General features: G+C 31.2%; 5 protein-coding genes and 2 pseudogenes across 7 annotated transcripts, besides 2 other annotated features; 6 read left to right on the forward strand and 1 right to left on the reverse strand.

Annotated features, from left to right (window-relative positions):
• Positions 1-12,022: part of a mobile genetic element that runs on past both edges of the window.
• TVAGG3_0912530 (uncharacterized protein) lies at positions 37-462 on the reverse strand (the record flags this gene model as incomplete). The annotated part of the gene is made up of 1 exon (XM_051251866.1): positions 37-462. The coding sequence occupies one exon, from the start codon at positions 460-462 to the stop codon at positions 37-39; it is 426 nt and encodes a 141-aa protein (XP_051077440.1).
• Positions 577-4,457: a mobile genetic element.
• On the forward strand, positions 5,654-7,055 carry TVAGG3_0912560 (annotated as a pseudogene). Its single transcript has one exon. A coding segment is annotated over exon 1 (1,402 nt).
• On the forward strand, positions 7,366-7,776 carry TVAGG3_0912570 (ATP binding; the record flags this gene model as incomplete). Its single annotated transcript, XM_051251867.1, has 1 exon — positions 7,366-7,776. The coding sequence occupies one exon, from the start codon at positions 7,366-7,368 to the stop codon at positions 7,774-7,776; it is 411 nt and encodes a 136-aa protein (XP_051077441.1).
• TVAGG3_0912580 (integrase core domain containing protein family) lies at positions 8,330-8,881 on the forward strand (the record flags this gene model as incomplete). The annotated part of the gene is made up of 1 exon (XM_051251868.1): positions 8,330-8,881. One exon carries the CDS (start codon positions 8,330-8,332, stop codon positions 8,879-8,881), a length of 552 nt encoding a protein of 183 aa, XP_051077442.1.
• Positions 9,058-9,252, forward strand: TVAGG3_0912590 (KilA, N-terminal/APSES-type HTH, DNA-binding family; the record flags this gene model as incomplete). Its single annotated transcript, XM_051251869.1, has 1 exon — positions 9,058-9,252. One exon carries the CDS (start codon positions 9,058-9,060, stop codon positions 9,250-9,252), a length of 195 nt encoding a protein of 64 aa, XP_051077443.1.
• Positions 9,742-10,698, forward strand: TVAGG3_0912600 (organellar and viral DNA polymerase type B; the record flags this gene model as incomplete). The annotated part of the gene is made up of 1 exon (XM_051251870.1): positions 9,742-10,698. The coding sequence occupies one exon, from the start codon at positions 9,742-9,744 to the stop codon at positions 10,696-10,698; it is 957 nt and encodes a 318-aa protein (XP_051077444.1).
• On the forward strand, positions 11,047-11,920 carry TVAGG3_0912610 (annotated as a pseudogene). Its single transcript has one exon. A coding segment is annotated over exon 1 (874 nt).

The following is a 12,022-nucleotide window of genomic DNA, read 5'->3' on the forward strand; positions in this document are numbered from 1 at the left end:
ACCAAAGTTCATGACCTAATACATAACATTCATACTTTATATTTTTAGCTCTGAGTTCTCTTGTAAGCTGTTGCATTTAATATTTTCTAAAAAGTCAACTTCAACAGTCATTCGCACTGGTGCCTTCAGTTCTACAGGCTCTCCTTGAAAGTCAACAAGTCTGAATTGCATGTCTTTCAAATTATGAGGACTAATGCGAACCCATTTACCTAAATGAGTTGCTATGACAGGAACGTTTGGAATGAACATTGAATTGACTGCATAACAGAAGGATTTATATTCTACTGAACCTTTACTATTAACTCCTGAAATGCCTGTGACATTAGCTATTTTAGACTCAATGTATAAACAATTACCACAACATACGTATGGAACAGATTTCATCTCAATCGTTTTGTCAACACTTTTCAAAGGAAATGTCATATGGTATGCTCCCAAAAGAAGTTGTACTCTATGACTCATTCGTGTTATCTTGAACTCTTTCTTGCTACTGAACTTCAATGTTCCCTCAGAAGAGAGTTCGACATCTATGTTGTCAATAGTTTCTTCATTTATGAGAGTACCTATGACTCCAGCGAGATATAAAAATTGCTCACATTTGCTCACATTTTGGCACTTTTTTTGTACGTTTGTCAAAAAATTGTGAGGAAGATCTCACAAAAATAGTCAAAATATGAGCAAATTTTGAGAAGTGCTCACATTTTGACATACGATTATTTTCATACGTTTTTTTGATGAATTCTAATAAAACTTCATTACCACTTTCAGAACGAAGCGTAACTTTTCAGCACGTAACGCTCTATCATGTGTAGTGACATATTATTCAAAAAAACTCAGATTGCTTATCTTATAATAACAATTTCATTAGAAAAAATGCACGATTTCACGCTAAAACTTTGAAGCAATTCTTAAATTCGGATAAAAAATCGATATGTATTACACTTTAAACTTCAAAAAATGGTTCAAAATTTAGACTTAGTTTATCTTAACAATATAGCAGATTTTAAGCCGAACAAGTAGGAGTAATAGAAATAGCTCTTGAAAATAATTACAATTAGTAATATGTAAGTCAAAGTTCGAGTATTCTAATAAATAAACGTTCCGGATTTTCTTTACTACAAGAATCAATACTTAATATATAGAAGCAACAGTAAAAACTTATTAGAGATTCAAAAAGAAAGTTGACTAAAGAGAATCTTTTTATATAAGTAATTTTATTTTTTTGAAATACGAGATCGAATAAACATGTATTTTATTTTATTACTATAATAATACGTTTTTACATAGTAAGAAAGTTTAGAGACTGAAATGAAATTAAAAATTGAGAAAAAAATAAAGCTTTTCTATAAAAATTCATATTAATATATAGTATAATGATATTACAATTTATTGATCAAATAAAAAGAATATTTGTTGAATAATTTCTGTTCAAATTAAAAGTTCTTCAACTTACGGTAAATCTATCTGCCTTAAAAAGTATTACGATATTATGCAAAGTCAATTTTCTCCAAAAAAATATTTGAAGATGATACTTTAAGTATACCAAAAATACAAGAATTTTGAGAGAACTCAATGAATTTTTGTGAAGGTGGAGTTAAATTGAGAAGATTTTTGGTCAGAGAAAAACAAAAATTACTATCTGATAAAATGGTATTAAAATGAAAAAAGTTTAAACAAAGGAAATGAAGAATTTATATTATATTAGAATTTAAAGAGTAAATATAAAAGATTGAAAGAAAGAATAATAATAGGATTCTTGAATGCAACATTTGGAATGATGTTTCCAGTTGTAGATGTGTTAAGCAAAGAGAGATAATGATAGTTTCTTGAGTTTTGAGTTAAGCTTGTTGTAGATGAGAGAGAAATTTTGACGAGACTGAGGAACTTCATTTGGAATGATGTTTCCAGTTGTAGATGTGTTAAGCAAAGAGAGATAATGATAGTTTCTTGAGTTTTTGCAATTAACCATCCTCAATGACTATTGTTTTAATATAATTTTTAAATTTTTTAAAACTGACATTTTAGTTGTATATTTTTTCTAACAAAGGTACATTCACTAGGCGATAACAGTAAAATGGGATGAAAATATGATAAATAGCATCCCTATATAGTGCCAAACAATATTTATACGGGCCAAAAAAATTGGCTAGAGATTTGGCGAGTTATAAAACTTAGAAAATTGAGAGGGATTTTTATTTTTGAATTTTTTTTGGAAAGTTAAAATTGCGATTAAAAATCGATTTCCAGGAGAACTAAGCATCTCATCATATATTTAAATCGATAAAAATATTAAATAATAGTTGAATAGTATAACAACGTGAAATTATGGCTGAATCTACAGAAAAAATGAACATATTTGACATTTTTGAAAATTCATACGTTAGATGGTGACAGACTCATAAACTATACTTTAGCTAAGATTGATATATGGTTTCAACAACACATGGTTAAAATTGTAAAAATATTTTAGATTTCAAAAAGATATATATGGTAATATAATGGAACAAAGTCAACAAATAGCATGTTAAATATGTTATAATTAACTTTTTATTAGATCCAATAGTAGATATCGAATGGTTTCCAGCTTTATGGTTAAATATTTTCTTTTCGAGCTTCTCTTTAACTGTTGTATTAAGGTTGTAAATTTTTGATGCTAGAAACTATGGAATCTTCTTTGCTGCTGCATTTTTCTTGAGAGTTCTTGCAATTTCGAATAGATCTGCGCATTGTATGAAATTGAGGCTTTAAAATATCTTGAAAACAGAATAGGACTGCTTTTCCAAAGGAATGCTTACTTGTAAATCAGAGAGTTTCAAAATTGAGAGCAAGATTATCATCATAACTTTCGATTTTGCTGCGAAAAAGGAAGACAAGTAATTAACAAATCATTTACTGTTGTTCATTAAAAGAAGAAAACTTTGATAACAACTAATGATGATAAAATCAAGCTATCTTTTAATATTTTAAATTGATAAGACATTCAAAATATTTGAATGGTTTAAAATATTTTCTTTTAATTTCTATAAGATATTATCATGATTATATAATAAAATTTAAATTTTTATTCAAAAAGGCAATATTTCAAACTTTTAATTTCAAAAATCTTAATTCTGCAATAAGTGTATTTAATTGTAGCAAATTTAATGATCCTTCGTCATGCTTAGCAATTTGGAACTCATAAATTAATGATTTCTTCAAGTAAAATTCTGCATTATTTCAAAAGTCAATAATTCTCTAGTAACTTTTCTTCAAACCCTAACCATTATATTATATGTATAATGGAGAATAATTGCAAAGAAAGATAGCCGAATTTACTGGGTAGTTCTTGTGATGCGAAATAATTGCAAATTAACACATAGTTTTAACAGCATCAATCTCTTTTTGCTCTCATTTAAATGCATTCGCACACTTTAATTTTGAAATATAAGAGTTTTGGAAATTATCAAATTTATCTGCTCAAATACTATAGATCTTCATAAGTGTTAATAGAATCACCAGCCTTACATATAGTGTTTAATATAATGATGCACATCATACTGGGATTTATTCCTTATTCATCTAGTTATTATAAGATTTACAACCCCATGAAAATTTAAAATTTTGTCAAAAATAGTGAATGTACCTTTTTTCTAACACAACTATCAATAAATTGTAATATCATTATACTATATATTAATATGAATTTTTATAGAAAAGCTTTATTTTTTTCTCAATTTTTAATTTCATTTCAGTCTCTAAACTTTCTTACTATGTAAAAACGTATTATTATAGTAATAAAATAAAATACATGTTTATTCGATCTCGTATTTCAAAAAAATAAAATTACTTATATAAAAAGATTCTCTTTAGTCAACTTTCTTTTTGAATCTCTAATAAGTTTTTACTGTTGCTTCTATATATTAAGTATTGATTCTTGTAGTAAAGAAAATCCGGAACGTTTATTTATTAGAATACTCGAACTTTGACTTACATATTACTAATTGTAATTATTTTCAAGAGCTATTTCTATTACTCCTACTTGTTCGGCTTAAAATCTGCTATATTGTTAAGATAAACTAAGTCTAAATTTTGAACCATTTTTTGAAGTTTAAAGTGTAATACATATCGATTTTTATCCGAATTTAAGAATTGCTTCAAAGTTTTAGCGTGAAATCGTGCATTTTTTCTAATGAAATTGTTATTATAAGATAAGCAATCTGAGTTTTTTTGAATAATATGTCACTACACATGATAGAGCGTTACGTGCTGAAAAGTTACGCTTCGTTCTGAAAGTGGTAATGAAGTTTTATTAGAATTCATCAAAAAAACGTATGAAAATAATCGTATGTCAAAATGTGAGCACTTCTCAAAATTTGCTCACATTTTGACTATTTTTGTGAGATCTTCCTCACAATTTTTTGACAAACGTACAAAAAAAGTGCCAAAATGTGAGCAAATGTGAGCAATTTTTATATCTCGACTCCAGCAATTTTATCTATTCTATACTCTGCTCTGTTAGGAAATGTTATAAAACTTCTTTTGTCATCTATTTCAAACTCTATGAAATCTGTTTCATCTGTTATGACAAAAGTTGCGATAGTATTGAAGTCAACAACTCTGAAAGCAAGCGCTTCATTCTGAAGACCTAAGTTTGTTTGTAGCTTTACTGTCCCGTATTCGTTTGGGTCTGTACTTTGCAAATAGAACAACATTTTATTCTCATTAAAATATGACTATTGCTGCATATGCGTATGAAACAAATGAAGCAAGAAGAGCACATGAACTAGTAAACGAAAACTCAACTTTAACCATTGAAGGCAATGATTTAGTCATTGACGATGGAAAAACTAAAAAAGTCATTGATTTCGATACTTTTAACACTTATGACCCATTCATTACAACAAGCAAAGTTCCTATTATAAATGATGGAACGGTGCAATATATAAATTCTACAGTAGATGCCTCATTAGTGAAAGTACTGAATGTTCTCATTGAATTGTTAAAGAGCTTTCGATTTGACGACAACATTAAATGCCTAAAGAATTTAGTCATGAATGAGAAACAAATTCTCGGCGTTGCTGGTAGCAGTAATGATGTACACCTTATGACATTAGAATATTATAACGAACATAAAGATGAACTGAAAGGAGAGAAGGGTGACACCGGACCTCAAGGACCACAAGGAATACAAGGAATACAAGGAATACAAGGACCTCAAGGCGAAAACGGTTGGATGGAAAGGATGGAAAGGATGGAAAAACTGCTAAATCATGGATATGGGACCTTATAAATACTGGTTTAACAGCTGCTTCATATGGAGTTCTTCAATACCAAATCGGAAAGATATGGGGCAGTACTTGGTGAAGAAGCTTTAGATGACGTTAAAAATGCTTTGAACTTCATTTCAAATGGTTCGGATACTATTAAAACTTTATCTGGTTGGATGCAAGAAACAAGGAGTCAAATAGATACTGTAAGACGTATAGCAAACAATGCACGTACGGGATTGGATACTTTACGAGAAGCACAAAATACACTAAAGGAAGCAAATGATATTCTTGGCTCAGTATCAGACATGCATGAAGATTGGCTTAAAGGTATTGACAAATCTTTAAAAAATCACAGTCAGTCTATTGCTGACTACAAGAAAAGTATAGATTTTTTACATAGTGCTATGGACGTACATGATGGAAGCATAAGGAACTTACTTAATGCTAACAATAACTTACCAGGAACTATTAAAGCATTTATAAAGTCCTTTGTAAAACCCGGTGCTCTAACATTTAGGTCTTTGAGAGCAAGAGCATTGAAGTCAAGAGATGCAGAAACTCCAACAGAAGGAACTGAAACAACAGAAACTCCAGAAGAACCACCAAAACCAACAGCTAATGAAATATTGTTCGAATATTTTCCAAGGTACTCTGTTCTCATTGCATACATTCAAGAAATACTTAAGAAAGCAGACTTGACTTTAGGAGATGATGAAAGTTCTGTATATCTTTCGTTCCAGTTTCAAATAGCAGAACTTTTGAGACAGATATGCTTAATGTATGACAACATCTCTGATTTCACAAGATATGATGACGACCATGACCCGAACACGGTGAAGAAGAAGTTTTACAAACATCCATTAAGACAGGAAAGGTTTTAACTCAAAGTCTCATTATTGACACCAAAGATGGCGAAGTGGACGTTCTTCAAGAGCTGAAGAAAAATACTTCTTCGGGAGGTGGTGGTAGGCATGAACTTGAAATAAATGAGATAGAAGAGAAATTAGCCGAAAAAGCAGATAAAGAACATAAACACAATATCTCCGATATAAATGAACTTCAAGCTACATTAAATAGTAAAGCAGATAAAAATGAACTCGAAGCAATGAACAAAGTTTTGAAATCTCATAAACACAACATCTCCGATATAAATGAACTTCAAGCTACATTAAATAGTAAAGCGGACAAGAACCATGTTCATTATATAACTTCAGACGAACAGATTATAACGGACTACCATGGATATTTAACACGAAGTGATGAAGCGAAGACAAAAAATGTTAATGAAAGAAGATATAAATACATTCGTGCTAAAGGTTATGACATAAGCTGTACTGTACAGTATGATGTAGCTAAAGCACCAGAAGCATTTGGTTATACCGGTGAAATTTATGCCTCTACTTTCAATGTTAACGGTGTATTAGTTGAACCAAGATTTACTTTGAGAGTTAAGGCAAAAATAACGTTTGAAGATGCTATTAAAAGTAAAGCTGACAAAGTTGAACTCGAAGCAATGAACAAAGTTTTGAAATCTCATAAACACAACATCTCCGATATAAATGAACTTCAAGCTACATTAGACAGTAAAGCTGACAAGAACCATACACATAAATCCTTCACTACTGTTAGAGCAGACGACATAATATTGAACTATACCCTTGGTTCAAGTGCACCTTTAGAGAATCCAAGTACAAGCGTAAAAGATACACTAAACTCCTTAAATAACAAATGTATGAATATCGAAGGTCATGTCAGAAACTTTGAAACACATGAACTACCAGCAATGTTAGATAAAAAAGCAGACAAAACTTATGTGGATGCAGAACTAACAAAGAAATTTTCGAAACCAGATACAATGACATTTACAACAGAAATTATAAATGGTGAACCAGCAACTCCATTTGAATTTGTTAGAGGTCTTCAACCAGATACTTTTGAATTTTTCTTGGATAATTCTATTGAACTAACATTACATTATAAAAGTGGAACAAATGCAACATTTCATCCGGGAGATACATTCCAAATGGTATTTAATGACATAAGTTCTTTAGAATATGTTTATAGAGTTATGAGCATATATGATTTAATATATCCTATAGGAGCTGTTTATACGTCTATGAATCCAATAAATCCAAACACTTTATTTGGTGGTAGATGGTATGAAATAGTTGACAGTTTTCCATTCTACACTAATACGCAGTCAATGAAGATGGGAGGTTCAAAGAAAATAGGTATTGAAAACCTTCCTTCACATATGCATAGGTTCAGTGGAAGAACATCTGTGGAAGGAAACCATTCACATTCAATAACAAAAAGAGGTTATATAAATCTTGCAGCGGGTTCGGATAGACAGGGAATGAACAGATATGATATCTCAGATGACCCCAAAGATGTTAGCACAGGTATTTTCTGTGGAACTGCAGGAAATCATACACATGTTGTAGCTGGTATTACAGACCCAGCAGGTAATGGAAAAGATTATATGCCTCCTTATATAACAATGCACGCTTGGATACGAGTTGGTTAAAATCTTTAACTTTACATAAATGAGCTTGAAAGAAGTATTCGAACAACATCCATGGAGGTCATTTAAGAAGTTCAATGAAGCTGCAAAGAGTTGGGGATTTACTAACAGAGCTGAAGTGAAAAGGTTCTTTGACAAAAATGTTGTACATCAAACAAAAATAAACCCTTACGACTACTTTTTACCAATTTACTCCAACACTCCTGACGCATACCAATTTGACACTCTCATTCAAAGCAGAAAAGGAGGACATAAACCATTCCTCATCTTCATAAATGTTAACACTCGTAAAGCATATGCATATCCAATGAAAAATAAAGGAACTCGTGAAGTGTTAAGAGTTTTACAAAAGTTTGTAGCAGAACATAACCCAAGTACTTTAACATCAGACCAAGACAGTGCATACCTCAGCAATGAAATCACAGATTTTCTCATTAAGCATAACATAACTCACTACACTACTGAAGACCATAACCATAACATACTCGGCATCATAAACCGCTTCATAAGAACGCTCAGAGATTTAAATCAAGAGCGAGACTTTACCGAAGAAACAATGAAACATTTTCTCGAAGTATATAATTCCTCAACACATTCTACAACAGGACATACACCAAATTCAATGACACAACAACAAGAAGAAAAGTATATACAAAAGAAACGAAGCCAAACACAAAATATCAGAAATTCAACACAATTTACCCTCATTCCTGGAACAAAAGTTCGTGTAGTTCTTGACGACAAACCGTTGACAAAGAAACGTTTAAGGTTAAGTCGAAATTATTATATTGTAGACTCTACGCAAGGTAATGGATATCTTATAAAAGCTGCCGACGACTCTATTGCGTTTTATCCTCGACATAAATTAGTCGAAAGTAGTAATGGCAAACTTGCTGAAACCATTGACGAAGCAAAGCGAGGAGTGGTTATTGAAATACTTGGCTATAACACAAACGATGACACTTATAAAGTAAGATATGAAGGAGGCGTTGAAGATGTTATACCATCTAAGAACTTGAGAGAGTCAAAGCCAACACATCTGGGACCATTAGAGCGGGAGTACTGGAAAGACAAAAATATGCCAGAAAGAATAAGAAAATTCTTCTAAACTTTTTCGTTGGATGTAAATCAGACAAAATATAATTTAGGTGAAGAGGTGAGATCTCACCTCTTTTTTCACCTGTTTTTTCACCCTCGTGAATTTTCATGAATTTCCTTAAGACAGAAAAAAATAAAACTAACTTTATTTTTATTTATTTTTTTATTTTGTATGTAAGAACAGAAATGTCAGTCGAAGCAAAAACATTCACGAACAAATCTAATGGCGAAACATTCACAAAAGGCACTTATAACGGTATTGAAGTCTTACGTAGAGACAAGGATGGTTACATTAATGCAACAAAGATGGCAAGAGAAGCAGGAAAGTTAAACCATTTAAACAGATTTCTCAATAGTGCTAAAATGCAGGAAAATTCTTGAGTTTTGGTTGAAAGAATACGGTCGAGCCAAAAGTGGCTCAACCTCAAAACAAGCATTTTATGAGCTTACTAAGGGCGTTATAAATGAATTCAAAGGTATTTACATACATCCTGACCTCGTTCATTTTGTTGCTGAATGGTGCTCTGTAAAGTATGCATTTTATGTCAAAGATATTATGGACTCCATAGACAAGAAAGTTCATGAGAAATTAGATGAAGAAGAACTCGAAGATACAGTAGAGAATGCAAAAACAAACATTTTATGAGCTTACTAAGGCATTTATGAATGAATTCAAAGGTATTTGCATACATCCTGACCTCGTTCATTTTGTTGTTGAATTCAGCAAAAATATAATTTAGGTGAAGAGGTGAGATCTCACCTCTTTTTTCACCTGTTTTTTCACCCTCGTGAATTTTCATGAATTTCCTTAAGATAGAAAAAATAAAGTTAGTTTTATTTTTATTTATTTTTTTATTTTGTATAAAAGATATGATTTCAACAATCGGCACAACAACAATTCAAACAACAACAATTCAAACAACAACAGCACCAAACTCGTTAGTCATGAATCCTACGTCAGTGTTAGTAGAGATGAAAAACTTCATTCCTTCTTCATATACTTTCGAAACAAAAATCCAGAAGATAAAGCAAGAACTTTTAACAAGTAATTTAGACTGTAGTGCGAAAGATGAAGAAAATGAAGAATATCTTTATGAAATGCAGGACATTATTGACCATTTACCCAAATTGCCTGAAATCCAACAACAAAAACTCACTATTCCTGAATTCGACGAAATTGAAGTGAAACCAACTGACTCAGTAGAAATAAAGAAGTTCATACGTAAAGTAAATTATGAATTCCTTGGTTTTCATTGCAACCATAAGGTTATGGACAAAGATTGCGACATGGTATATAAAAACATTTCTGACATATATAAATCTGAGGAGTTTAAGACTTACGATAACTTTGTTTCATTAGTTGCAAAATGTGTTTGGGAAATAAGAGATAAAGATAGAAGAGGCAAAGTATGGAACGAACAAATAAGACCCGCTATGTTTGAGATGAAGAGAGCAATTGACGCCTTAGTTGTTTTAGCAGGTTTTATTTCAATGTATAACGCAAAAATGAACCCGCAATGTTCAAAATGTAAGGCAGCAATTAGAAAATATAACTACTCAGTCAAAGAGATAGAACGTATGAGAAACGACTATGCTGACTTAAAGAAAGAAGCAGAAAAGCCAGCAGAAGATAAAATGAACATGTTAGAATTTCTGAACAAAAACTATCCAACAGCTGAAGATTTCCTTCTATCTGACGTCAAGAAGAAGTATAAAGAAACCTTCGGTATTGTTAAAACTTTTGACATACTGACAGAAGAAATAGAAGCTACGAAATTGTATAGAATTTCAAATATACATCGTACAATTCATGTAAAACGCTTATAAAATAACTGGGGTGAAAAATTAGGTGAAAAAACAGGTGAGATCTCACCTCTTCACCTAAACATTATTTTTATTGAATTCAGCAACAAAATTCCGAGTAAAATAATTTTTAGGGCATGTGTCAAACCGTTGAGTTTTCACAAAATTTAAAAAATAACGTTTACCATGTAAAACGCTTATAAAATAACTGGGGTGAAAAATTAGGTGAGAAATTAGGTGAAATCTCACCTCTTCACCTAAACATTATTTTTATTGAATTCAGCAACAAAAATCATGAATTTTCCTTAAGATAAAAAAAATAACGCTAATTTTATTTTTATTTATTTTTTTATTTTGTATGTAAAGACAGTAATGACAACATCAGAGAACACAACAACAGTTATAATCCATGAAGCCATAAATGAAGAATACGAGTACATACAATATAACAAACAGTTACGTCTCATTCGTTCAGTCAAAGATGACATGTACCAAATGCAAAGTATTTTGACAGCATGTTATGCTCCAGATACTAAACTTCCTAAAGACTGGTTTAGGAACCAAAGCACTATTGAACTATTAAATGAAGCACAGCGAGACATACTTTTTTCTGAAAACAGTGAAGAACAGCGAGTAGGTAAAAAACCCCAGTCGCCAAAACTCTATGAAAATCGTGAAAAATTGCCAAACAGTTTGAGAGGATATTATGTTCATAGACTTCTCGTAAATGCTGTAGCAATGTGGGCTTCACCTCGTTATGCTTGGTATGTTTGTAAACTTCTTGACGAAATTCACAGACAAGAACGCGAACAGATGGAAAAGAAACTTCAAGCAAAAGATGAAGTCATTGAATCCAAAGATAAAAGCATACAGAAAAGAATACCACGTTCAGTACCAAAAGGAAAGGAAAAGAGTTATAAGTATATGATATATACTGAAGAGTTGGAGAAAGAAGAAGATAAAGATATGGTTATGTTGCATTTAGTCAGAAGAAACAACAAAAGCTTTTATGACCTTGCTAAGATTTACAAATCTGACAGAAACTGGTTCTATCGTGAAAACTTACCGATTTCAATGACACCGAATGAGCAATAAAGGAAATTGTCAAAAGTACTCTTCCTCAAACACACTATGACATCAAAGGTTGCACAATACTTACATTCAAAGAAGACTTACCATTACTGAAGGAAAAAATAACAGAATATTTCGATAACTTCAAAGAGGAAGAATAAAAAAATATATTTTTGCTTAAATGACGTCAGGGTCAATTTCTTCAACCATTTCACTTTCTTCGTCAATGTCAATAGAAGCTTCTTCAACCTTTGGTAAGAATTTCTGTATAACATCT

This window comes from Trichomonas vaginalis, chromosome I (assembly GCF_026262505.1).
Source record: "Trichomonas vaginalis G3 chromosome I, whole genome shotgun sequence".
NCBI lineage: Eukaryota > Parabasalia > Trichomonadida > Trichomonadidae > Trichomonas > Trichomonas vaginalis.